This window comes from Rhododendron vialii, chromosome 11a (assembly GCF_030253575.1).
Source record: "Rhododendron vialii isolate Sample 1 chromosome 11a, ASM3025357v1".
Taxonomy (NCBI): domain Eukaryota; kingdom Viridiplantae; phylum Streptophyta; class Magnoliopsida; order Ericales; family Ericaceae; genus Rhododendron; species Rhododendron vialii.
In genome coordinates this window covers 32,229,046-32,252,180 of record NC_080567.1, presented here as the reverse complement: position 1 = coordinate 32,252,180, position 23,135 = coordinate 32,229,046, and the positions used below count along the sequence as shown (strand labels likewise).

The 23,135-nt window shown below is 36.5% G+C and overlaps 4 protein-coding genes across 4 annotated transcripts; all 4 read right to left on the bottom strand.

Annotated features, from left to right (window-relative positions):
* Nucleotides 1–538: 538 nt before the first annotated feature.
* On the bottom strand, nt 539–4,125 carry LOC131307860 (uncharacterized). Its single transcript, XM_058334585.1, has 2 exons — nt 3,789–4,125; nt 539–796 (listed from the first exon to the last, which is right to left on the bottom strand). Exons 1-2 carry the CDS (start codon nt 4,048–4,050, stop codon nt 744–746), a joined length of 315 nt encoding a protein of 104 aa, XP_058190568.1. The 5' UTR covers nt 4,051–4,125; the 3' UTR covers nt 539–743.
* A 1,123-nt stretch (nt 4,126–5,248) lies between these two features.
* On the bottom strand, nt 5,249–6,534 carry LOC131307120 (disease resistance protein RPV1-like). Its single transcript, XM_058333530.1, has 4 exons — nt 6,436–6,534; nt 6,054–6,338; nt 5,367–5,934; nt 5,249–5,277 (listed from the first exon to the last, which is right to left on the bottom strand). Exons 1-4 carry the CDS (start codon nt 6,532–6,534, stop codon nt 5,249–5,251), a joined length of 981 nt encoding a protein of 326 aa, XP_058189513.1.
* LOC131307119 (disease resistance protein Roq1-like) lies at nt 6,218–11,450 on the bottom strand. The gene is made up of 3 exons (XM_058333528.1): nt 10,951–11,450; nt 6,436–7,531; nt 6,218–6,338 (listed from the first exon to the last, which is right to left on the bottom strand). Exons 1-2 carry the CDS (start codon nt 11,448–11,450, stop codon nt 6,610–6,612), a joined length of 1,422 nt encoding a protein of 473 aa, XP_058189511.1. The 3' UTR covers nt 6,218–6,338; nt 6,436–6,609.
* A 4,363-nt stretch (nt 11,451–15,813) lies between these two features.
* Nucleotides 15,814–16,446, bottom strand: LOC131307118 (disease resistance protein RUN1-like). The gene is made up of 2 exons (XM_058333527.1): nt 16,150–16,446; nt 15,814–16,080 (listed from the first exon to the last, which is right to left on the bottom strand). Exons 1-2 carry the CDS (start codon nt 16,444–16,446, stop codon nt 15,814–15,816), a joined length of 564 nt encoding a protein of 187 aa, XP_058189510.1.
* Nucleotides 16,447–23,135: the final 6,689 nt, after the last annotated feature.

Sequence of the window (23,135 nt, the reverse complement as noted above, 5' to 3'; positions counted from 1 at the left end):
TTAAGTTACAAGATAGTAATTCTGAGAGAGAGAGAGAGAGAGAGAGAGAGAGAGGGGCTGTTTTTTGGTTACAAAAGTCCCACCTTTTTTTGCACGACTCTACAAAAGTAGTGGTAATTGATGAGAAAATCCTTTTTAACGACGGAGCTGTGATAGTTATTTACGAAGCCAATTGTGACCATTCAAAAGTGTTTTTGACGGTCCGGATATTAATCAAATTTTTTCGGAAAAAAGTTTAACTCTTCTCCGAAAAAGTTTCATTTAAATCCGGACCGTCCAAAGCCGAAACGGGCGGCCGAAATTGCGCGGAGCCGTGCATATCTTCTTCACGCACTTAAACCATCAATAAAGCCATGACAAGCATGGGAGCCATGCTCGATCTATCTGCATCAGGCTTATCCCAACTCTAAATCCTGATGCTAAGTATTGCACTTGACGGAGATGCATCCATCCAATGGTCACAAATTTTCATCACAAATTTTCTAATCTAATACAGCTTGTTGCTGCACCCAAAAAAATGGATACACGTTTGAGGTACCTGAAGATTGACGTCCCAGAGCTAGCTCTTTGTGAAGAAAGGTATGTGTTCCCCATGTCTTCGCCATTACTTCTTATTAGTCCTCTTGTGGAATAGGAGCGGTCCAATTGTAGGAAAAAATGGATACACGTTTGAGGTACCTGAACTTCTCTCATTTCATGCATTCGATCGATTTCATAGGTCCTTTGAGAAAAAGCCTCCAGATTCATTGGTCCCAATTATCTGGGAATTGCAGTAATGTCCTCATTCGATACATCCCTGTGAGGATTTGGCTCAGATTATATTAATGGACCAAAAGGGTGGCCTTCTAGAAGCCTTAGACATCAGCTGCAATTGTAGAAGCAACAGAGAATAGAAGCAACAGAGCATTTAAGATAATGGTCAAATTCTGGTCTCTTTGGCTGTGTGCCTTGTCTTCTTTCCTTTGGATGCAAGGCTCCTCTTTGTGCCTATTTATACATGTAAGAGAAAATCTTTTTTACAGAGGTGCTGTAAATAAGTGTTTATAGTTTTCAATCGTGACTGTCCAAAAGATATGTTTTGGACGGTTAAGATGTTAATGAAACTTTTGAGGAGAAGAGTTAATTGTGACCGGTCATAATTGAAAATGGATATCAGCCATTAATTATGCGAATAGACTCTGAGATTGGTTGGTGCTGTTTACAACACCTCCGTAAATAAGACAGTCTCTGCATGTAATTGTAGTAGTGTGGATAGGCGTGGGTCTGAGATAAAGTCCGTTGATAGAGAAGGAGAGGCCCGCGGTATCAGAGAGTGGGAGTTGAGTTTGATGGAGGCAAGAGGACGCATGCATACACACACTCACAAAATAGAAGAAGATAATATGGGAGAAGACTGAAGAGTAATTGGAATTTTATTTCACTCATACTTCCAACGACTAAATTAATTACATGCTGTAGGCTACCACAATCCCGGGTGGCGGGGCGTCTCGAACGGCCTGAAAAGGAGATAGTGTTTTGAAAAATTGAAGACCCGCCACGCAGATTTAAGGTTTGCCACCCGAGAAACCGTTTCAATTGAAAATGATTCTTGCATTTGAAAACCAGAGATTACTTTTGGGTTCAGAAGCCATGTTACGAGAGGGAAATGGTTTTATGGCACCCCTCTCGGCCGATGCAACGTCGATCTCTACTTAAAGTTTATGGGATTTGTTTGAAAACATTTTGCTTCAAAAACATTTAGCACTTATCCATAGATATAACAGGTTGCAGTGTGTGTGAATATACAGTATGAGATGATATGAAATGAATGTTTAACAGAAAACAAATCCAAACTGCCACTGTATTTACTCTTGAGAGCTCAAGAGTGATCTGGAGTGCTGTCAACACCTCCTGCAAATTTTCTTAGTATTGAATAAAACACTCCGAAGTGCTGTCAACACCACTAATTACTGTCAAACTAGGAGGAATGAAAGGGAAAGCACTCCGAAGTGCTTAGGTTCAGTCCTTAGCGCTTGGGAATGAAACCAGTAGACTGAAAAACTTTGTAGCCTCTTTTGCTCTTACTGTTAAACCAAGATCAGGTGGCTCACAACCAGTATGAGGAACTGGTATGAACTCCTAATCTCCCTCAGAAGGGGAAAAACAATAGCTTGGAAAATAAAGGTATTTATATCTTTTTAGCTTGAACTTTTCTTCTTGAATGGATTTGAAAGGTGGAAAGTAGTGGAAAATTACAGAAAAATAGAACAAGAGATAACTCTAAGTTTTCTGAATTTTCTTGGTGTTTTCGAAATTTTTGGGGATTTTTTTGGAGTTTTTTCTTGAAAGAAGTTTGAAAGAGAATTGAAGATGGGTGTGCTAGAATGAATAGGGGGGTTTAGAAAGAGAATTTTCGTGGTCCATCTCAAGCTAGAATACCTCCATATATATAGGGAGGAGAAAATTGGTTTGAAATTTGAAAAATAAAGTTAAAATAAAATAAAAGAGTTTTTTTTTGGGGGAAAAATGGCATTATGAGAGTTGGGATGTGCAGGTTTTAATGGACTGAAAAATCTGAAAAAACCATGGTCAATGGTTAAACTCATCATTCATTGGTCTGTCAGCACTCCTGAGCACTCAAGAGTGCAGTCTTCAGCTCTCAAGAGTGGCCGCTCAATAGATCAAACTTTGCAGGGTCTCCCTGGGCACGCCCAAACTCGGATTTGGGTGTTTTTCAAAATGTTGAAAAGCTGGTTGAGTCCTCTTTCTAACCCAATTGGTTACATCCAAAAATATTTTGCATGCTGGTTGAGTCCTCTTTTGGATTTGTGTCCATTTTACCCCCAGTATGTTGGTAAAAAGGGTGATTTTGGTTTGTAAAAGTCCAAGAAGCATCGTTCAAACTTTAGCTTAGTCTTGTTTTGATTCCGTTTCATCATCAAAGAGCCTCAAGCCACAAATAAAGGATAATGAATAAGTCCAAATATGGGTGTCTACACATGAATATTCTAGGAAGAACAAAATGTAACTTATTAATTACTTCTAATTATCAAGCATTACATCATGATCAGCACTAACAATATTATTAGAGACTTTTCACTAACTTAACTCACACCTTTCATAATTAAGGATAATTAACCTAACTCAAGCCAACAAATTAAGGATAATTAATAAGTTTAAATTGGGGTGTTTACACATGCTTATTCTAGGAATAACAAAATGTAAATTATTAATTACTTCTAATTATCATGCATTACTACGCCCATGATCACCACTAACAATATTATTATATACTTTTCACTAGCCTAACTCACACCTTTCAATTGCTCACCATTACTTAAAAAAAAATACTCCCACTAACAAAAATGAAAAGTCATAACCAACTAATAATTCTCAAAATAAAACAAGTTTATTATTTTTCCAACGGAGTTGAGCTCTGGTATGGGGTGCTCCACCTCCGGGAGAGTTGTTTGGTAATCTATGGTTGTGAATTAGATGAAACTTTTCTCTCTGTGTTGATTCATGTTTGTGTGTGTTTGGTTTTCGATCCTTCTTGGTTAAACTGTTTACATATTTTCGTATGTGTTAGATCAAGACTAGAAACAACTATGTAGAATTTCCAATGATATTGGCATCTCAGAGGTCTCAATTCTATGATCATCTTTCTAAAATAAGAAACCTACCCAAACTTGTAGTTTGTCCAAGTCTTTATATTTGAAGTCATATTAAGCCAGACCATCACTACTAGCTATAGCTAGATGTTGCTGTTAATATGCGTATATAAGCACAAGGGCAGAAAAGGTTCGCACCTGCCTCAGGCATGGATAGAGAATAACTTTGATCCCATGAATGTTGTATACTGCTAACGTATTGGAATACTTCTTCCTCTTCTTCAAAGTACAGAAAGTGGACTCCACACTCCTTAATGTGTCCACCACTAGTAATCATGAACGAAACTTCCACTTCATCGCCCTCTGTCAACAGATTTACATAAAAACAATGGCTTAACCACACCACATCTTCACCTTTTCCTGGAATGCCAAAGAAGCTTGACTTATAGACGGTCTTCATGCCACTGCTCTTGTTATTGATTTCAAATTGGGGCTGATAATTTCTCTCATTCCGTGCATACTCCGGAAGTGTATACACCGCTGTTTACACCATATTTTAGCAAGATGGTCATTACTAATCGACTGGGCTAAATAATGACACGCGGCAACAGTTAATGAATTAGCTTGATTACCGCTCGATAACAACAAGGTGCCAAATGGACTGATGACTATTCAAGAATGTGCATCATAGTCGGGGACCCGTGGCAATTGGACAAGGCACAAGTGAAACAAACACATCTACAGACGTGATGATGGGTAGTTGAAAAACAAGCACATAATGAGAGAAATAACTGCCATGTAGATCGTGGAGCAAGATGAGGAGTACAAAGGCAGTAACCGTCCAATTCAAATCAGAGGAGAGAATTCCATCTGGTTTGAATTTTAAGTCTAAGACAGCCTATAAATACAGGAATAAAAGACATTTAGAACGCTCCCCCAATCAATCGCCCAAAGGCTTCTACTTTTATCTGTACTTTACATTTCTTGCTCTAGGAGTAGCTTGTAATTTAACCGTCTGTTCGATTGTGTTCTCATAGTCGATTTGACTTCTACACCGAGGGATAATAAAGTCCATTTTGTTGTTCTTCTTCCATCTCCATTCACTTCATTAAGTTTGCTTCCAGAGAAGTCCTGAAATACGGCAAGGAACCAAACTCCACCACCACAAACACCCACATTTCCAGCACACTTAGCAATCTCTAGTCGATTAGTCGACTATCAGTAAAATAGACAAACAAACAAAGATTCAAGCCTCGAAAACCAAAATGAGGAGATAAGGTGGCAGTAAATGATATGGTGGATCCACCGTTCTTATTGCTAAACCAACGTGGAACTTCTCTCCCACGAAAATATGTGTTGAATACATTATCTTCATACAGTATCTGGGAAGATGAAATCCATGGTTACAAACCGTTCAATGGATGAGAAAGAGAGAGAGAGAGAGAGAGAGAGAGAGAGAGACCAATACTGTTGACCATCTGTAATTCCTTCTCAAAAAGGTAGTCTGAACACCTGCCACAGAATCCAAGTTGAAGAAGCCAATACTGTTGAGCAGTTCCACCTCCACTTCTCTGACGGGTAAGATCTTGTGACGGTCCTGAATGTGAGATAAATTTTTGGACTCAGTATGTACGATGCAATCAATATAGGTCCCAGTCTCAAACGTTACTTTTTCCAATGCATCGCACTGTTGGACAAAAAGCACATTTAAGTTGCTCGTTGACCATCCAATCTGCTGGAGCTTTGGACAACATGATAACTGCAATGTTTGGAGACCCGTAAGATCATTAATGAAGTTTGGCAGGCTAGAAATTGGATTTCCATCTAAACATAATTCCTGTAACTTGGAGAGCTTAAGATCCCTGGGAAATGCATCCTCAGTGAGATTGCAATTAGAAAGATCTAAACGTACCAAAGAGCTTGGTAAAGAGGCCAATGACATTTGTACCCTTGATTTTGGAACCCAAGGCCAAATAGATGCTTGTGATACAACCTCCACAGTAAGGACACGATTTATATCCATTCCACTTGCGTTAAGCACTTGCAGTGATTTCATCTTCCCCAGCTCCTCCATTGCCCCCATAAGGTTTGAGCAACCGGAAATATCTATTTCTACGAGAGATTTTACCATACCAATATTTCTTGGAAGCTTTCTCAGATTTATGCAGTCTTGTAGATTCAGCGACTCTATCCGCTGTAGTTTTGCGATAGATTCATCAACCTCGAACAAACTTGAACAAGCTTTGAGAACCAATTTCTCCAGGTTGGGGATTCTCGAAAAATTTGGAGTTTTTGCAAGTTTTGGAGAGTGACTGAGATTTAAAATTTTTAACGATCCAAGAACCTATTTGGAAAAAAAATGTAATGCCAGACAAGTTTAAAATGTGCTCCTCTCAAATAACTTAATAACCAGAATCATTATAAAATCTTAAAAAGAGAAGCAAAACAGAGTACATATCTTACCTTAGTTCCTTTCCAAAGTTGTTTCAAGTTGCTATAACGCATGTCAAGAGAGACCAAGTTCACCAGAGGAAAATCATTGGGGAAAGATGCTGAAGGAAAACCATGCCAATACAACCAGCGTAATTTTTTGGGAAATGCCTTGGAAGTTCCAGATAGTTGTACACCACTCAGCTTGAGTAGTCTCAAATTATACATCTTTTCAAATGTATTTGCTTCAATCACAGCCATGTCGGAATTTCTCAACATGTTCATGTCAAGTACAAGGCCTTCGATTTTTTTCGTACCCTTTGAACAAAATTAAAAACACAGAAACACTATTTAGATACTTGCAAGCGAGTGCAAAATTAATACACATAACCATGAGACGAAACATATTTCTTACAATTTTTTCAAGCAAAACGCTGAAGGATTCTTTAGGGCGCCAGATTCTACTACGCTCCTCCGGATACTTAGATTCTCGGTCAACAACTTGCTTTCCCATGTCCTGAAGTAACTGATGCATTCCCAACTTCTCACCTTCAATTGTTAAGAGATTTCTATCTACCAGATTATGAATTCAAGCAAGTGCAGCATAATCACATCCTTCTAGTATTGTGATCGTTTCAGTTTTAAGCTTTCCAACAAAGAAACAAGCAATCTCAAGGAACATATTTTTATCATGGTCATCTTGTAGAGAATCAAAACTTATTTCAAGTTTTCTCAGAATTGTGTTATCAGAAATTGCTTCCAATTTTTGTAACTCACTTTTCCAAACATCTATATTTTTCCGTCGTACAGAAGAGCCCAACACTTCAAGGGCTAAGGGAAGCCCATCACAACGATGCACAAACCTTTTTGATAACTCCATGTGGCCTTGAATAGGATGTTTTTGTCCAGAAGCATGCCAACTGAAAAGCTCAAGTGAGTCATCGATCGATAGTTTTTCAGGCCTGAACACCTTATAATTTTCATGAGCATTCATCATGCTCTCGATCCTAGTGGTTATAATAATTTTACTTCCTGAAGAAAACCAATCTTGTTGGCCAGCTAATGCAATTAGTTGGTCGATTTGATCCACATCATCAAGGACGAGAAGAACTCTTTTGTTACTTAATACATACTTCATCCTCCTACATCCATCATCAACATCGTTTACATTGCGCACTTCTTTCCTTAAAATATCTGAAAGAAGTTGTCTTTGCAAACGAACTAATCCATTGTGTCCTTTGGCAACTTCACTTATATTTTGGAGAAAACAAGAAGCATCATATCTAGCATGATTTGAATTAAAAACAACTTTAGCAATAGTTGTCTTCCCTATTCCACCCATTCCACATATCAAAAGAATGCCAACCTTGGTTGACCTCTCTTTTAGCCATGAAGTAACTTGCATGGTTCGCCAATCCATGCTTACTAGATGGTGGCCAACCCTTAGATGATTGCCAACTAGCTTGCTTTTGAGTTCACCAACAATTTCCTCAATGAATTTGGCTTCATACCTAAAAGTTTAACATGTGGAAAATGCACAGTAAGAGATCAGAAAAGATTTGAAAGGAAAAATAAAAAAATTTCCATGCAGATATCCAAACAAATGATTACTGAAAATGTGTTGCGCTAGTTTTTCTTTTCTTCTTTTGTCATTTTTTATCTGTAAGAATAAGGGTATGTCAAAAAGAAGGAATAAAAGATGTAACTGACATAAAAAAAAAAAATGAAGACCACATACATAGAGGTTCTATGCACAGCTATGCGTATCAACAAAACCTATGAATTGAAGGATTTGATCATGAGTAGCCACATACCCTGGACTTCCAACGTTGAAAACTACCAAGGTAAAGGCTTTCATGTCTAACTAAAGAGCTTTCCACACCATCAAAATGCCTTTTGAGGGTTCAAATGTGAATGGTGGATCTTTTTGGGGAGAGTTATGCATGACAATCGTAAATGAATCGAAGAAGAAGGGTTAGATTAGAACGACAATAAACTCAAAAGAGTCATAAGGCTTTTAATGTTAGGTTGAACGCAGGAGAGTAGCTCATTAACTATAACTAGGACATTCAGACCAGCTCGCACCCTTTCACGTGTTTGTTAATCTTACGGAACATGCCCTTTTGTGTTTCAACTCTATACTAGGATTATGTTTGCAACCTGCTTTCACCTCTTGTCGAGCCCGTTCATATGGAGATTTGCTTATGCTTTAAATGTGCCCTCACTACTTGACAGTGAAAATGGTCCCCCACGGATTAGTTAAGGTGTGCGCATAAATTGGCTCAAATTCGGTTTAGGTGTCCTTGATCACCCTCTCTCTCTCTCTCTCTCTCTCTCTCTCAGCATAGTCCTAATAAATTTTTCCTTCAATTATTTCTCTCATTTCTCTATCTATCCCTTTCCACTTATTACCCCCAAAACCTCTCTCAAAACCTAAAACTAAAAAAACAAAATACTATAAAAAGTCAAGAGAAGAAGTGGAGACGTTACAAAAAACATACTAGAAAGAATCACGGAAACATATGATCCTCCAGACGGCTGAAGGGCCTACAGAATCCACCATAAAAGGCCAACCAAATACAAATTAATGATGATCTTCCAAAGAACCCTAAGGTTCTACAAATGAGACCCCCTAGGAGCCTCCAAAAGGGATTAACTCAAGAAGTCCAAACCCTAATGAGAGAGTAAAACTATATTACAGCTACAGATTTCTTATTAAAGTTATAATCCTTACCCAATTATGTTTCCTTTGCATATAGAGTTCAATAAGAAAACTCCAAAGCCGATCTTTAAGGCCTTGTTCATTAATTTTGGAGTTTCAAAACTTCTTGGCACGGTCTTTAATAAATTTTCTCCATCTATTTTCCTCCGCTCATTACACTTACAAAACTCCCTCAAAACTCAAACCGGACATGGCCTAAGAAGTCCAAAACTAGAGGGAAAAAAACGGCTAACCCGCCTATCTATTGTTTGGACGGACTCGACAATGGTCCGGACAGAAACAACTGAAAGCTTTGTAGCCAAAATCACAAACGGGGCGTCCGGACTGTGACACCTTTCTGGATGGGATTTACATAACACAAAATTGAGCCGAAAATCCCACATCAGCAACTAGACATGTCAACAAAATCTTGTACATTTGACATTTCTCAAGGATGAAGGATTATGCATAGATGTACGCTGTATGTTCTTATACATACGGGAGATTATTCAGTGCCCCTGGTATAACACGTGGTGTCACAACCCCTCTTCACGTGTCCTTGTCCTTGAGGCATTGAATAATTTTTCTGGTATATACATGTGGTAGAATGTGCTAACTCTATCTATCCTTATGACGTGACATATATTTTAACAAATCCATAGTGGACTAATCAAAATTAGATAATTAAAGTTGTCACATCACCTTTTAATTAACTATTTAAGGGGTTGCTAATGTTAGCACTGTAGATGTCCACAATGTCATAATCAATATTGAATAATCAAAACTTGCCACATCATATTTTCAACATGTAAAAATCTAAAAATTGTCACCATATAAAATAAGTAATTTTTTAAAAATAGTTTTCAAACTAATAAAAAAAGGTTGTTAGAAATAGGAAATAATTTTTTTGAAAACTTTTATTTTGAAAAAACACTTTACCAAAAAAGTTTAAAAATTTTTTTTTTTGAAAAAAAAGACATTTTTTTAAAATTACAGTTTTAGAAAGAAAAAAAATTTAAACAAAGTTTTTGAAAAACAGTTTAACTATTTTTGAAAAAAAAAACTCCTTTAAAAATGTTTTACTTATAAACATTGTTGAGAGAGAGAGAGAGAGAGAGAGAGAGAGAGAGAGAGAGAGAGAGAGAGAGAGAGAGATTGTTTTGATTATTAGCAAAAAGTTGCTAGTTTTGATTATTTAATGGCCAAAATTTAATGAGTTACTAAGAAATTGTTAAATTTGGTTTTCACAATGAGCATTTTTTTAAGAGAACATTTCTGTTTTGGTTATTCCACTGTGAATGCTATAAGATTCGCAACAAATGCATTACCAGCATAAATAATTCTGTCTTAGCTTCTAAAGAACCCTAAAGCAAATTGCTCCTTTGTTGTAGCAGTTTATGAGGAATTCTCTAAACAAATCTTTTGCCTTCATCAACTCAACTGTTTGTCATATGCTCGCGCAATCAATATTTTGCCCTCTTTTTTTTTTATAAATCGAGTGTCCTGTCTTCTAGCGGGGCTCAATTGAAGCCCGGGCTGGTCCCAAATTTTGGGGGACTAATCCCACCATCTACAAGCGGGGCTCAATAAAAGTTAGGACAGAAGTTTGTATGAACTGGTCCTAAAAGAATCCCACTAGGGATGGAGATAGGAATCTAGCAGTGGGGTCAATATTTAGACATCTACCTGATCTTCTCCATATTGAATGTCTATTACAACCCGAAAACATGTTTGTAACTTGTGGAAAGAAATGAAAAAGAAGGAAACTATATGTGCTTGGTATAGTTAATATCAATCCATGAATAATTCTCCAACCTAATATAAGCGCGCGCACACACAAAGAGCCAATCAAAAATATAAAAATAATGTTTGAATGCCTTGTATTTTTTTGTCCCACATTGATTAATTATATTGTTTCCATTTTTGTAGCCTATTATAAATAGGGTTTTTGAGGGATTTCTAAAAATTATCTTTTGGACTCTTATATTATGGCTTTTCTAGAATTACGGATTACAGCCGGTTCTTTGTATTTCTTTTTCACGTTGGTTAGTGAATCCTCTTTCTCCTCGCCCGTGGTCGTACCCATCTTGGGGAACCACGTATATCTTGTGTCTTTGTGATTTCTTGTTTAGTTTTCAATTTCTCGTTTTTAGCTTGCATTCATAGTGTTCGATACAACAAATAAATCTATGCATGCGATAGTAAAAGGGGAGTTTATCTCAAAATTACCCATCCGATTCCCCTGGGAAAACCTTCCCAGCCATACGCGCTACCTCTTTAAGCGCTGCACTCCATTCCTTCTCTTTCTCAGGAATCACTTCCTTTTCTTCGAAATCCAGTTTCTTTGATTGCTCCTTGATCCTCAAAGGTTCCACCTCGTAAAACACGGGCAAAACGAAATGATCTGACTTCTTATAGAGCTCAAGAATTGTCTGGAGTTCAAACAGGCATGCCGTCGATTTGGCATAGTTTTCCGATAACACGATCACCGACATCTTGGAATTCTTGATTGCTTTCTCCAACTCGGATTCGATAACATGACCCCTCTCGATCTCGTCGTTGTCTCTGAATGTTTGGAACCCCTCTCGCAAGAGAGAGTGGAAGAGGTGGTCGGTGAACTTTTTGCGGGTGTCTAGGCCCCTAAAGCTCAAAAAAATGTCATATCTACTCTTGTTTTCGGGTTTCGAAGAGAAGGAGGAGGAGGGATTTTGGGATTCCGAAGTAGCCATTGATTTTGGAGAAAATGCAGAAGTAGATGAGTGGCTCTCTCAACCTACTGTATGCTCTGTATTTCTGTAGTCAGGTTAATTGTCACTTGAGCGGGAGCAGTATCTTCGTACAGAATCCAATCCCTTTACCCACGCGGAGTGGGTAAACACACGTAGGACTTTTGTCGTCTTCCCGCCAAAAGAAATTCTAATTCTTTCCATATTAATATAATATTGAGGGTAAAGGTATGTTTGGAACCTTGCGAAGTACGAGGAAAGAGGAGGAAAATAAAAAGAATTCCCCAGTCGAAGATAATCTAGATAACCACAGTCAACTCGATCTATGCAGTCGCTGTGCAAGTTGGCATGATTTATTAGCTCAAGTGACGGCATCTACTTTAGAAGTTTCTATTGGTTGATTCCCTTGATTTCTTCTTTCCTTGTTTTACCTAATGAAAAACAAATTTGGGGCCCATGTGCCAAGACGTGTACCAGTTTCTAACTCATGGTATTGTCATCGCCGAATGAAAGATTCAGAGGGTGCATGTTTGGATGGCCCATTTTCCGTTTCTTCTTTTCCTGTTTTAGCTGTTTGGCTAAGAATCTCAAAATCCATTCTATAAGAATGAGTTCTCTAATTTGAAGAATGAAGAAGAGAAGTGAAGAAGAGGTCCATAGGAGCTTTTCTCATTCTCCTTTTCCCATTTTCGTTTTCCAGCCGAGACAAAAGACAGCCATGCCCTCTCCGTTTGTACATAATACCCATGCCCTCTCCGCACATCAGCACATGCTTCCTGCCGAGTGTCATACACAATGAGCTACATATAAGGGAAAATTCCTACAGTATATATCTCACGTTTAGAAGTTTTTTATTAGAGATTGCAGAGTAACAAATTAACAAATTCCACGGAAAAAATTCTAGAGGTAAGTTTCTGGGAAAACATAGAGTGAAAGAAATGAATTTCAATTGATACTATAGTTTGAAGTGTTCTTGTTTTTTTGCAATTACTTTGATTTAATTTAATTGTTATTTTAATTTAAAATTCAAAACATTGTTGGAGGAAAGTAAGAACAAAACATACTTGAAACAATAAAAACATAATTAAAAATAGTTCGAGACTTTTAATTAATGAAAAATAAATCAATTTCAAGATAAATTTTTTTAAAAATTGATTACAACATTATTTATACACATTATACAACATTATTTATAACCAGGGGTAATATAGTAAAAAACCAACCCATAATGCATTTTCATTCCATATCTCTCAAACACTACTCCTGCTGCAAAATGTATTCTGCACATATTATCCAAATATTTTACCAAACACAAAATACATTCTGACTATAATCTAAAAAGTTACTCCCTCCGTTCCTTTTTTATAGTTCGGTGTTCCATTTTGGACTGTCCCTTAATAAGTATCCATTTTGTAAAGTTAGTGGGTAAAAATGGGTGAATTGTTTATTTTGTCCCCAAAAGTAAATTCCATTTTGAAAAATGAGTGAGTAAAAGTGTAATGATGATGGGTAAGTAAGGAAAGTGGAGGAAAAAGTTGATGTGAAAAGTATAATGATGATGTTCTTTTAATAAATTGGAGTTACGAAGCAGGACACTTGAAAAGGGACAGAGAGAGTAAAAAGCAAAAAAGTTGAAAATGAAAAGCTAAAAAGTAGGCTCCCAAACACCCCCTCACTCTCTCTTGATGGTTTACCTGATATTTTGTATTTTTCCAACTATGATTGTTATGAACCCTTTTTCCCAATTCTTCTTTTTTCAATTTTCACTACAACAAATTACACCATTCCCGACTAACGTTTTAGTCGCCAAATGTCCACTTTTTAGTCGCCAAAGGGTTTTCCCGACTAAATAATTTAGTCGGCAAATTAGTCGGAGAATGACAGTCGGCAAATGTAATTGCCGACTAAATAAGGTTTAGTCGGCTAATGTATGGTTTTAGCGACTAAAAAACTTGGTCGGGGTTTCTATTTTAGTCGGCAAAAGTTAACTTTTTGCCGACTAAATATTTAGTCGGCAATTATAATTAACTTTTGCCGACTAAATATTTAGTCGGCAATAATAATTATTGTGGCATCAAATGTCATTACGAAAAAATCAGGGGACCAAAGTGAAAAAATTTCATTTCCATTTCTGAGATATATTTGCCTTTCCCACCCAATTCATTTGATGGGAATATGGCACTTCCAAGTCTCGAACCTGAGACCTCCGCCTTCATCACACGCGCGCCTGACCACTCGACCACTGCTGTACTTGGTTTACTTTTCAGTAATAAAAATATTTATACTATTTGGTTTCGTCTGTTTTACCTTTATTTTTTTTCTTTGATAAGCTTTTAAATTTACTTTTTTTTTATCTTTTCTTTAAATTTACTTTCTTAAAAAAAAAAAAAAAAAAACTCATTACTGCAGTTCATAATTTTTTTTAGAACTTACACACATTAAAAGAGAATTATTTCGTTCTCACACATTCACAAACAGAACCTATTTCTTCAATGCACAAATTAGAACATTATCACCCAAACCCCACTTTGAGGTCTTTTTTTCCCCGGTTAAAACCATCTTATCTTTTGTTTTTATTAAATATGGTTTAAACAATAATTCTTACCGAGATTATAGTTGATTGTTTTTTATTAGACAATTGATTGCATGAAAATACTATTTATTCTAATGAGTTCGTGTCTCAACAAAGGGTTTTTTTTTCTTTTTCTATAAAGGGGTTTTCTAAACCTAATCGAGCCGCAAATTTACGAGAATGAATTATTCACCGAGTGTAGCAAAATGAACAGTCTCGATCGTAATATTTTTCTCGTGGTCGTGTGGCTTCTGTAACAATGAGTGCAACATAAGACTTAGTTGACTATCATCAAGTAAATAAAAAAAAGCATAGATTGTAAACATAACTGCCGAGTAATTTTTTGTAATACTCGATCTGAACCGTTAGGATTTCACGTCTTACCAATTATAGCATCGTCACCAAAATCAAAGACCATTCGATATCAGCGACCACATAATCAAAAACATATTTAATGCGTTCGGAGACGTTTAAGTGTTATAGTACACTAACCGAGCCCCGCCTGAGCCCTTATTTGGCAATCCAAATCATCTATCTTTTACGTAATACAAATTAGATCATTTGTACCAAGAATGAAGTTAACTCTATTTGAATAGATATTTGATCAGACAATAATATTCTTTTTAATTAACAATTTGTGTGCCGATAAACAGCTTTCCTTAACCCAATCGAGCAAAAAATTTACAGAAATCTTATGATTAAGAAGGAAAAAAAATTGAACGGTTTCGATCGGGAAGGTTTCATCGTGTGATCGATGTCGTCGAAACAAATATTGATTTTCTTGAAATTTTGTTTCAAAGAGAGGAAAAATTGATATTCCCCAACCAAATGTAATTTTAGTCAGCAAATATTTCTATTCCCTACTAAATTATTTAAATTATTTAGTTGGAAAATGTTTTTCATTTATTAATTTTTAAAATTTGCGAAAAAATAGATATTCGCCGACTAAATGTAATTTTAGTCGGCAAATATTAATATTCCCTACTAAATTATTTAGTCGGGAAATGTTTTTTCATTCATTAATTTTTTAAATTTAGGAAAAAATAGATATTCGCCGACTAAATGTATTTTAGTCGGTAAATATTAATATTCCCTACTAAATGATTTAGTCGGCAAATGTTTTTCGTTCTTTAATTTTTTAAATTTAGGAAAAAAATAGACATTCGCCGACTAAATGTATTTTAGTCGGCCAATATTAATATTCCCTACTAAATTATTTAGTCGGAAAATATTTTTAGTTCTTTAATTTTTTAAATTTTAGAAAAAAATTGATATTCGCCGACTAAATATAATTTTAGTCGGCAAATATTAATATTCCCTACTAAATGGTTTAGTCGGGAAATTGTTTTCATTAATTGGTTTTTAAATTCGGGGAGAAAATTGATATTCTCCGACTAAATTTATTTACTAGTCGGCAAACATTATTATTTCCCGACTAAAACTAATTTTAGTCGGCAAACATAATTATTTGCCGACTAAATAATTTTAGTCGGCAATTGTTCAATAATTGGCGACTAAATTTAGTTTAGTCGGGAATTTTAGTCGGCAATTGTGTAATTTCTTGTAGTGTTTGATTTGCTGCAACATGTTATTATAGTGTTTAGATAACCTATAAGATGACCACTTAAGGTGCTTTTTGATCGTTGGAGTACCTAGCTCGTACTTTCTTTTGATTACTCCAGCATGGGGCATTATATCCTTTTAAGTTGATTTCAGTTGTGGTTTTGTATAGCAGCCTAGTGGTGTCCACAATTGATCATAGGGGTCCAGTTCATTCAAACATATAATGGCGTTCTAAGGAATTTGCATCATTAAATCTGCTGTCTTTTCAACTTTTGTAGGAGTTAGAGCAGGGTGGAGAGGAAGCTTTGTTATTTGTTGAAGAAAGACCGTGAGATAGCGATGAAGGGTTTTACCCGTAAGCCTCACTTCCAAGCTTGAACTAGAAGACGACAAAATTGAGTTTTTCACAACCGTCATGAAATTATTTTGGTAGGCGTTTGTTGGCACATAAATTTCAACCAAAGATTGATGAAATATATCATATGTTGGACTTGTGGACTAAAAGGCACAAAGAGCCTAAAAGCATGTTGACCCAGCGAGCCCACGAATCAACAAACACGTGTTGACCTGGAGTTCAAACAGGCAAGCCGTCGATTTGGCATAGTTTTCCGATAACACGATCACCGACATCTTGGAATTCTTGATTGCTTTCTCCAACTCGGATTCGATAACATGACCCCTCTCGATCTCGTCGTTGTCTCTGAATGTTTGGAACCCCTCTCGCAAGAGAGAGTGGAAGAGGTGGTCGGTGAACTTTTTGCGGGTGTCTAGGCCCCTAAAGCTCAAAAAAATGTCATATCTACTCTTGTTTTCGGGTTTTGAAGAGAAGGAGGAGGAGGGATTTTGGGATTCCGAAGTAGCCATTGATTTTGGAGAAAATGCAGAAGTAGATGAGTGGCTCTCTCAACCTACTGTATGCTCTGTATTTCTGTAGTCAGGTTAATTGTCACTTGAGCGGGAGCAGTATCTTCGTACAGAATCCAATCCCTTTACCCACGCGGAGTGGGTAAACACACGTAGGACTTTTGTCGTCTTCCCGCCAAAAGAAATTCTAATTCTTTCCATATTAATATAATATTGAGGGTAAAGGTATGTTTGGAACCTTGCGAAGTACGAGGAAAGAGGAGGAAAATAAAAAGAATTCCCCAGTCGAAGATAATCTAGATAACCACAGTCAACTCGATCTATGCAGTCGCTGTGCAAGTTGGCATGATTTATTAGCTCAAGCGACGGCATCTACTTTAGAAGTTTCTATTGGTTCCCTTGATTTCTTCTTTCCTTGTTTTACCTAATGAAAAACAAATTTGGGGCCCATGAGCCAAGACGTGTACCAGTTTCTAACTCATGGTATTGTCATCGCCGAATGAAAGATTCAGAGGGTGTTTGGATGGCCCATTTTCCGTTTCTTCTTTTCCGGTTTTAGCTGTTTGGCTAAGAATCTCAAAATCCATTCTATGAGAATGAGTTCTCTAATTTCAAGAATGGAGAAGAGAAGTGAAAAAGAGGTCCATAGGAGCTTTTCTCATTCTCCTTTTCCCATTTTCGTTTTCCAGCCGAGACAAAAGACAGCCATGCCCTCTCCTGCCGAGTGTCATATACAATGAGCTACATATAAGGGAAAATTCCTACAGTATATATCTCACGTTTAGAAGTTTTTTATTAGAGATTGCAGAGTAACAAATTAACAAATTCCACGGAAAAAATTCTAGAGGTAAGTTTCTGGGAAAACATAGAGTGAAAGAAATGAATTTCAATTGATACTATAGTTTGAAGTGTTCTTGTTTTTTTGCAATTACTTTGATTTAATTTAATTGTTATTTTAATTTAAAATTCAAAACATTGTTGGAGGAAAGTAAGAACAAAACATACTTGAAACAATAAAAACATAATTAAAAATAGTTCGAGACTTTTAATTAATGAAAAATAAATCAATTTCAAGATAAAATTTTTTAAAAATTGATTACAACATTATTTATACACATTATACAACATTATTTATAACCAGGGGTAATATAGTAAAAAACCAACCCATAATGCATTTTCATTCCATATCTCTCAAACACTACTCCTGCTGCAAAATGTATTCTGCACATATTATCCAAATATTTTACCAAACACAAAATACATTCTGACTATAATCTAAAAAGTTACTCCCTCCGTTCCTTTTTTATAGTTCGGTATTCCATTTTGCACTGTCCCTTAATAAGTATCCATTTTGTAAAGTTAGTGGGTAAAAATGGGTGAATTGTTTATTTTGTCCCCAAAAGTAAATTCCATTTTGAAAAGTGAGTGAGTAAAAGTGTAATGATGATGGGTAAGTAAGGAAAGTGGAGGAAAAAGTTGATATGAAAGGTATAATGATGATGTTCTTTTAATAAGTTGGAGTTACGAAGCAGGACACTAAAAAATGGACGGAGGGAGTAAAAAGCAAAAAAGTTGAAAATGAAAAGATAAAAAATAGGCTCCCAAACACCCCCTCACTCTCTCTTGATGGTTTACCTGATATTTTGTATTTTTCCCACTATGATTGTTATGAACCCTTTTTCCCAATTCTTCTTTTTTCAATTTTGATTTGCTGCAACATGTTATTATAGTGTTTAGATAATGATGCAGGGAGGCGTGTCGAAATAGAAGTACGCGCAACAAGGACAATCACGAACAAGTATGAACTAGAGGTACTCCCTCTACGAACACACAATAATGAGAAATAATCTCAATTTTCATTAATCAATTCATAAAACAACTCCTTTGCCCTAAGGCTTACATCCTTATTTTTATAATAGTAGAACTCCTAAACCTAGCCAACATTCCTAAAATACCGAAAAAGGAAAATAAGCCATTAGGAAACAAAATCAACCATAATTCTCTTAATCAAGTAACTTATGGAATTGGAAACCTCAATCAAAAGAAACTAGAAAAGTAGATACTTCTAAAATAATTTGACTAAATTAAAACATAATGAATTATAATACTAAGCCTGAATTAATTAAAATAAAATACGACTTTTCTTGGAATTCATCCTGCATCATTCTTCCCGTCTTGAAGAAACTCGCCCTCGAGTTTATACAGTTGAATACGCCGAAACTTGTCTGCATCAAGCTTGTTCTTCAAATTAATTTTTTCGATCAAAAACTGTAGAGATGAGTCTTGAAAAATAAAAGCAAAATTGTTTGTCACAACTTGCTCTAAGTACGCAATCCAACAATTCTTCTTTATAGTACCTTCAATAAAATTCCAAAACGGATCAACAAATTTATTATTTCGCTCAACTTCACCATCTTCAAGCATGGTAACAACTTCCTTTTGCATTATTTTTTTATTTTCTCCTTTTGTAATTTTCTCCACTGGTTTTTCGTCAAAAACTGGTGGCTTATTCCAATCCACTACTGGATTTGGAATAATATTTGATGTGAATGGCCACTTTATGGTAGCTTCATCCACTTTTGTCCTCCCCTTCGACTGATGGTTATCGGCCAAAGGTTTGGTGATAGAAATATCATCTGACACCTCCTCCTCTTTCGGAAACCGAGGTTGAACCGGACGACGGCGAGGTGGATTCCCCCCAACAGCCATGGCAGCCACCTGATTGGTTAGGATGCCAATCGCATCCATCACACGCTGCTCAAGTTGTTGGAACCGCGCCACCATTCGTGCTTCTCGTGCAGCTTTACTTCGATCATACACATCTTCGGCAACAGCATAACGACCATAACGAACTCCTTGTCGCGCCATGATCCGGAATCGAACGCAAGCTTTGATACCAACTGATGCAGGGCAGCCTCCTTTTACGAAACTATTTGCAAGAAGAGATCACGAACTTGCTTATGTTAAAGATTCTCTCTTTGAAACATAAACACAAATGGGTATGAACTAGAGATACTCCCTCTTCGAACACACGACAATGAGAAAACTCTCAATTTTTCTTTAATTCAATAACAACACTATTTTAATGTCACCCTACAACTTATTTTATACTAAAAACCTAAGACCAAAAAGGAATCAGCAAAACAGGAAGCTGAATCCCGGTGAATCACTATTTGACTCAATATTACCAAAATCAAAAGATTTGATCTCAAAATACTAAATATTAAAAGAAAACTTGCCAAAACAAATGGCACTTAAAACGAAATATTCAAAAATAATTTATAATCAAAATAATAAAACTAAAAATCTATTTCTTAAATAATAAACCATTTCCATTCTGCATCAGATAACCTATAAGATGACCACTTAAGGTGCTTTTTGATCGTTGGGAGTACCTAGCTCGTACTTTCTTTTGATTACTCCAACATGGGGCATTATATCCTTTTAAGTTGATTTTAGTTGTGGTTTTGTATAGCAGCCTAGTGGTGTCCACAATTGATCATAGGGGTCCAGTTCATTCAAACATATAATGGTGTTCTAAGGAATTTGCATCATTAAATCTGTTGTCTTTTCGACTTTTGTAGGAGTTAGAGCAGGGTGGAGAGGAAGCTTTGTTATTTGTTGAAGAAAGAGCGTGAGACAGCGATAAAAGGTTTTACCCGTAAGCCTCACTTCCAAGCTTGAAGTAGAAGACGACAAAATTGAGTTTTTCACAACCGTCATGAAATTTTTTTGGTAGGCGTTTGTTGGCACATAAATTTCAACCAAAGATTGATGAAATATATCATATGTTGGACTTGTGGACTAAAAGGCACAAAGAGCCTAAAAGCATGTTGACCCAACGAGCCCGTGAATCAACAAACACGTGTTGACCTGACAAGCCTAACGAGTATATCGGCTTGCGGAAGATTACAAATCAATTGAACCATGTAGGCCTGCATTTCGTAGGGCCTATAAATCAAATATTCGTTTGAACCATGTAGGCCCGCATTTCATAGGGCCTACAAACCAAATATGGGTTAACATAGTCTCAAATCAAATAAAACATAGAGCCTAAGAAAATACTTCTATGGAAGCAGAAGAATATTCCAAGGTGGATGCCATCTGATACAACAAATATTCAAAATTTGAAGAGACCGTATCATCCAATCCTCTGGCAACAGCTATTCAAATTCAAAAGAATTATTTGGCGGCCAAGCATCTGATGAAGGAAGTCTCTATAATAATGAGGCCCATCATCAGAGGCAGGGATCTCAAAAAAATCTAAAAGCTCGAATCTACCTCAAGATCTCATACCTCATCTCTCAACTCGATCTTCGCTAGAACTCTCAACTCTTCACCATCTCACTCTCCGCCCAAACATAGAAGCTATACACACCTCTTCTTCCTCAACGTAGAAAATATACAAAGATAGAGAAGATATACTCCATTCAAGCAAAACCGCTATAATCTACAACCACCAAGTAACCTACTCGCTCACTAGCACCTGCAATCTTTAGCAAACTTCGAAGATCAGTAATAGTAAGCATACCAAGTGATCGGTAAAGGGTTCCAATCCTTCTAAATATATCAAATATTCTCTGTTTTGATGTAAACAAGGGTTTTAAACCTCAATCATCAATAAAATTAAATTGTTCTAGTCTGTTTCCTGTTGTTTATTCTTCATTAATCGGAGGTTTTACTTTTGTAGTATGTAATTAACAATTTGAAATCCAAATCGGAAATAAGAGCCTACATATAAACAATCAATATTGTTCACTTGAGCAGTGGATATTTGAGATATAGATTTCGAAGTGTGGGTAAATTCTACGGTTCAAAATTTATGTCTACAACATTCGGTGTATTCTTTTTGAGATCATATACGATTGTGAAAAATGCCTAAGTTAGTTTTGAACACTTGAATCATTGTACTTGTATTTAGAGAGAGGATGAAGATATCAACTGTCCACCGAACTATTTTTATTCCGCAATTCATTGTGATTCATGTTTCCACCATATTCGGTTATGTAGTTGATTTTCTTGAGTAAAACTTTTAAACGATATGAGCTTCGGGCATAGGAATTTTGTTGGCATTTTTTAGGGGGATTGATGGTTCAACAATCAACAGTCTTACATGTTCTGCTTCTTTGCTGTGTATTTGAGCCACTGCTTTCAAGCAAAGCAAGGTTTTGAATTTCGACAGGCTTTTGGAAACCACTTCAGTTTTTCCAAAGATTACAGCGAAGGTAGATTGATCAGCATAGCTGTAAGGTATGACGTTATTGGAAACATGATTATGAGATATTGAGACCATCAATTCTCAGCAACAATATTTCCGTACGATCGACATATAGGCGGCAATGACCGGTACTCAGCTTGTCAGATTTTTGGTGAATAACAAGGTGAATTTTGTGGGATAGACCCACTGGTGTAGGAGGCCAAAAATGACAGAGTGTGTGTGTGTGAGAGAGAGAGAGAGAGTATAAAAGGGACAGCACAAATTTTTCTCTACTTAGTTTTTCTTGCTTTTACATTCACACAAGGCTGCCACATAGAAGGCCACACTTTGCCCAATGATAAAACCCAATATGTATTACACTCGACAGAGATGCATCTATCCAAGCATTGATTTACCCAAATTTCTCTTCCAAGACATATTTATTCAATAAAAATCCACAAAGGAATATGCCACCCATGTGCTTTAGAAGTTGTCCCATAGCTAGGCTCTTTGTGAAGGTAGGTAGGTGGTGTGATGTTCCCCATATCCGCCGCAATATCTTATTAGTCCTCCGGTGGAATATGACCGCTCCAATTGTAGGAAAAAAAATGGATACACATTTGATGTTCCCGAACTTCTCTCATTGCATGCATCAAAATTTCAGAGGTCCTTTGCGTACAAAACCTCGAGATTCAGTGGCTTAGTAAGTGATCAGAATGTCCAATTTTTTTGGCAGTTCGACGCTTCATTGGAGCAAGTCGTCAGTCACACCCTTCGATATCTGTATTCTTCTCTTTTTTTTCAACTGCCGTCAGTATTCTTCTAAAACGCATTTTCCCATTTGCTTCATGACTCCAAGGAGCTGCATACAATAATTACTAACCAATGGTAAATGTACACTACGTATCTTATGTGAGGATTTGGCTCAGAATTGATGGACCAAAAGGGTGGCCTTCTATAAGTCCAGAGAACAGAAGCAACAGATCATTGAAGATATGGTCATTGGCTGTGTGCCGCCTTATCTTCTTTCCGTTGGATACAAGGCTTCCCTTTGTGCCTATTTATACATGTAATTGTAGTGTACTACAGGCGTGGGTCTGCAATAAAGTGCTGTGAGAATGAAAGAGTGTACCATAGAGTGGGAGTTGAGTTTGATGGAGGCCAAGAGCGTGCACACACACTCACAAAATAGAAGAAGACAATACGGGAGAAGAGTAATTGGAATCTTATATCAGTACTCATTCTTCCAAAGACTAAATTACATGCATATTCTAAGAAGAACAAAATGTACTTAATTACTTCTAATTATCATGAATTACACCCATTGTCACCAGTAACAATATTATTAGAGACTTTTCACTACCCTAACTCACACCTTTCAATTGCTCACCAATATTACTTAAAAAATACTCCCACCACCAAATATAGAAAGTCATAACCAACTAATAACTCTCAAAACAAAACGAGTTAATTATTTTCCCAACAGAGTTGA

What these genes read in the sequence shown, in the direction of transcription:
- LOC131307860 (XM_058334585.1), bottom strand. Translation starts at nt 4,050, where the DNA reads ATGAAGACCGTCTATAAGTCAAGCTTCTTTGGCATTCCAGGAAAAGGT. An exon ending in TCTATCCATGCCTGAGGCAG is followed by an intron (nt 797 to 3,788) that starts GTGCGAACCTTT and finishes AAATCCTCACAG; the next exon opens with GGATGTATCGAATGAGGACA.
- LOC131307120 (XM_058333530.1), bottom strand. Translation starts at nt 6,534, where the DNA reads ATGGGAAAGCAAGTTGTTGACCGAGAATCTAAGTATCCGGAGGAGCGT. An exon ending in GCGTTTTGCTTGAAAAAATT is followed by an intron (nt 6,339 to 6,435) that starts GTAAGAAATATG and finishes TTTTGTTCAAAG; the next exon opens with GGTACGAAAAAAATCGAAGG. An exon ending in AACTTTGGAAAGGAACTAAG is followed by an intron (nt 5,935 to 6,053) that starts GTAAGATATGTA and finishes TTTTCCAAATAG; the next exon opens with GTTCTTGGATCGTTAAAAAT.
- LOC131307119 (XM_058333528.1), bottom strand. Translation starts at nt 11,450, where the DNA reads ATGGCTACTTCGGAATCCCAAAATCCCTCCTCCTCCTTCTCTTCGAAA. An exon ending in TTCCCAGGGGAATCGGATGG is followed by an intron (nt 7,532 to 10,950) that starts GTAATTTTGAGA and finishes TTAAACTTTTAG; the next exon opens with GTATGAAGCCAAATTCATTG.
- LOC131307118 (XM_058333527.1), bottom strand. Translation starts at nt 16,446, where the DNA reads ATGGCTACTTCGGAATCCCAAAATCCCTCCTCCTCCTTCTCTTCAAAA. An exon ending in CTTGCCTGTTTGAACTCCAG is followed by an intron (nt 16,081 to 16,149) that starts GTCAACACGTGT and finishes TGTGCCTTTTAG; the next exon opens with TCCACAAGTCCAACATATGA.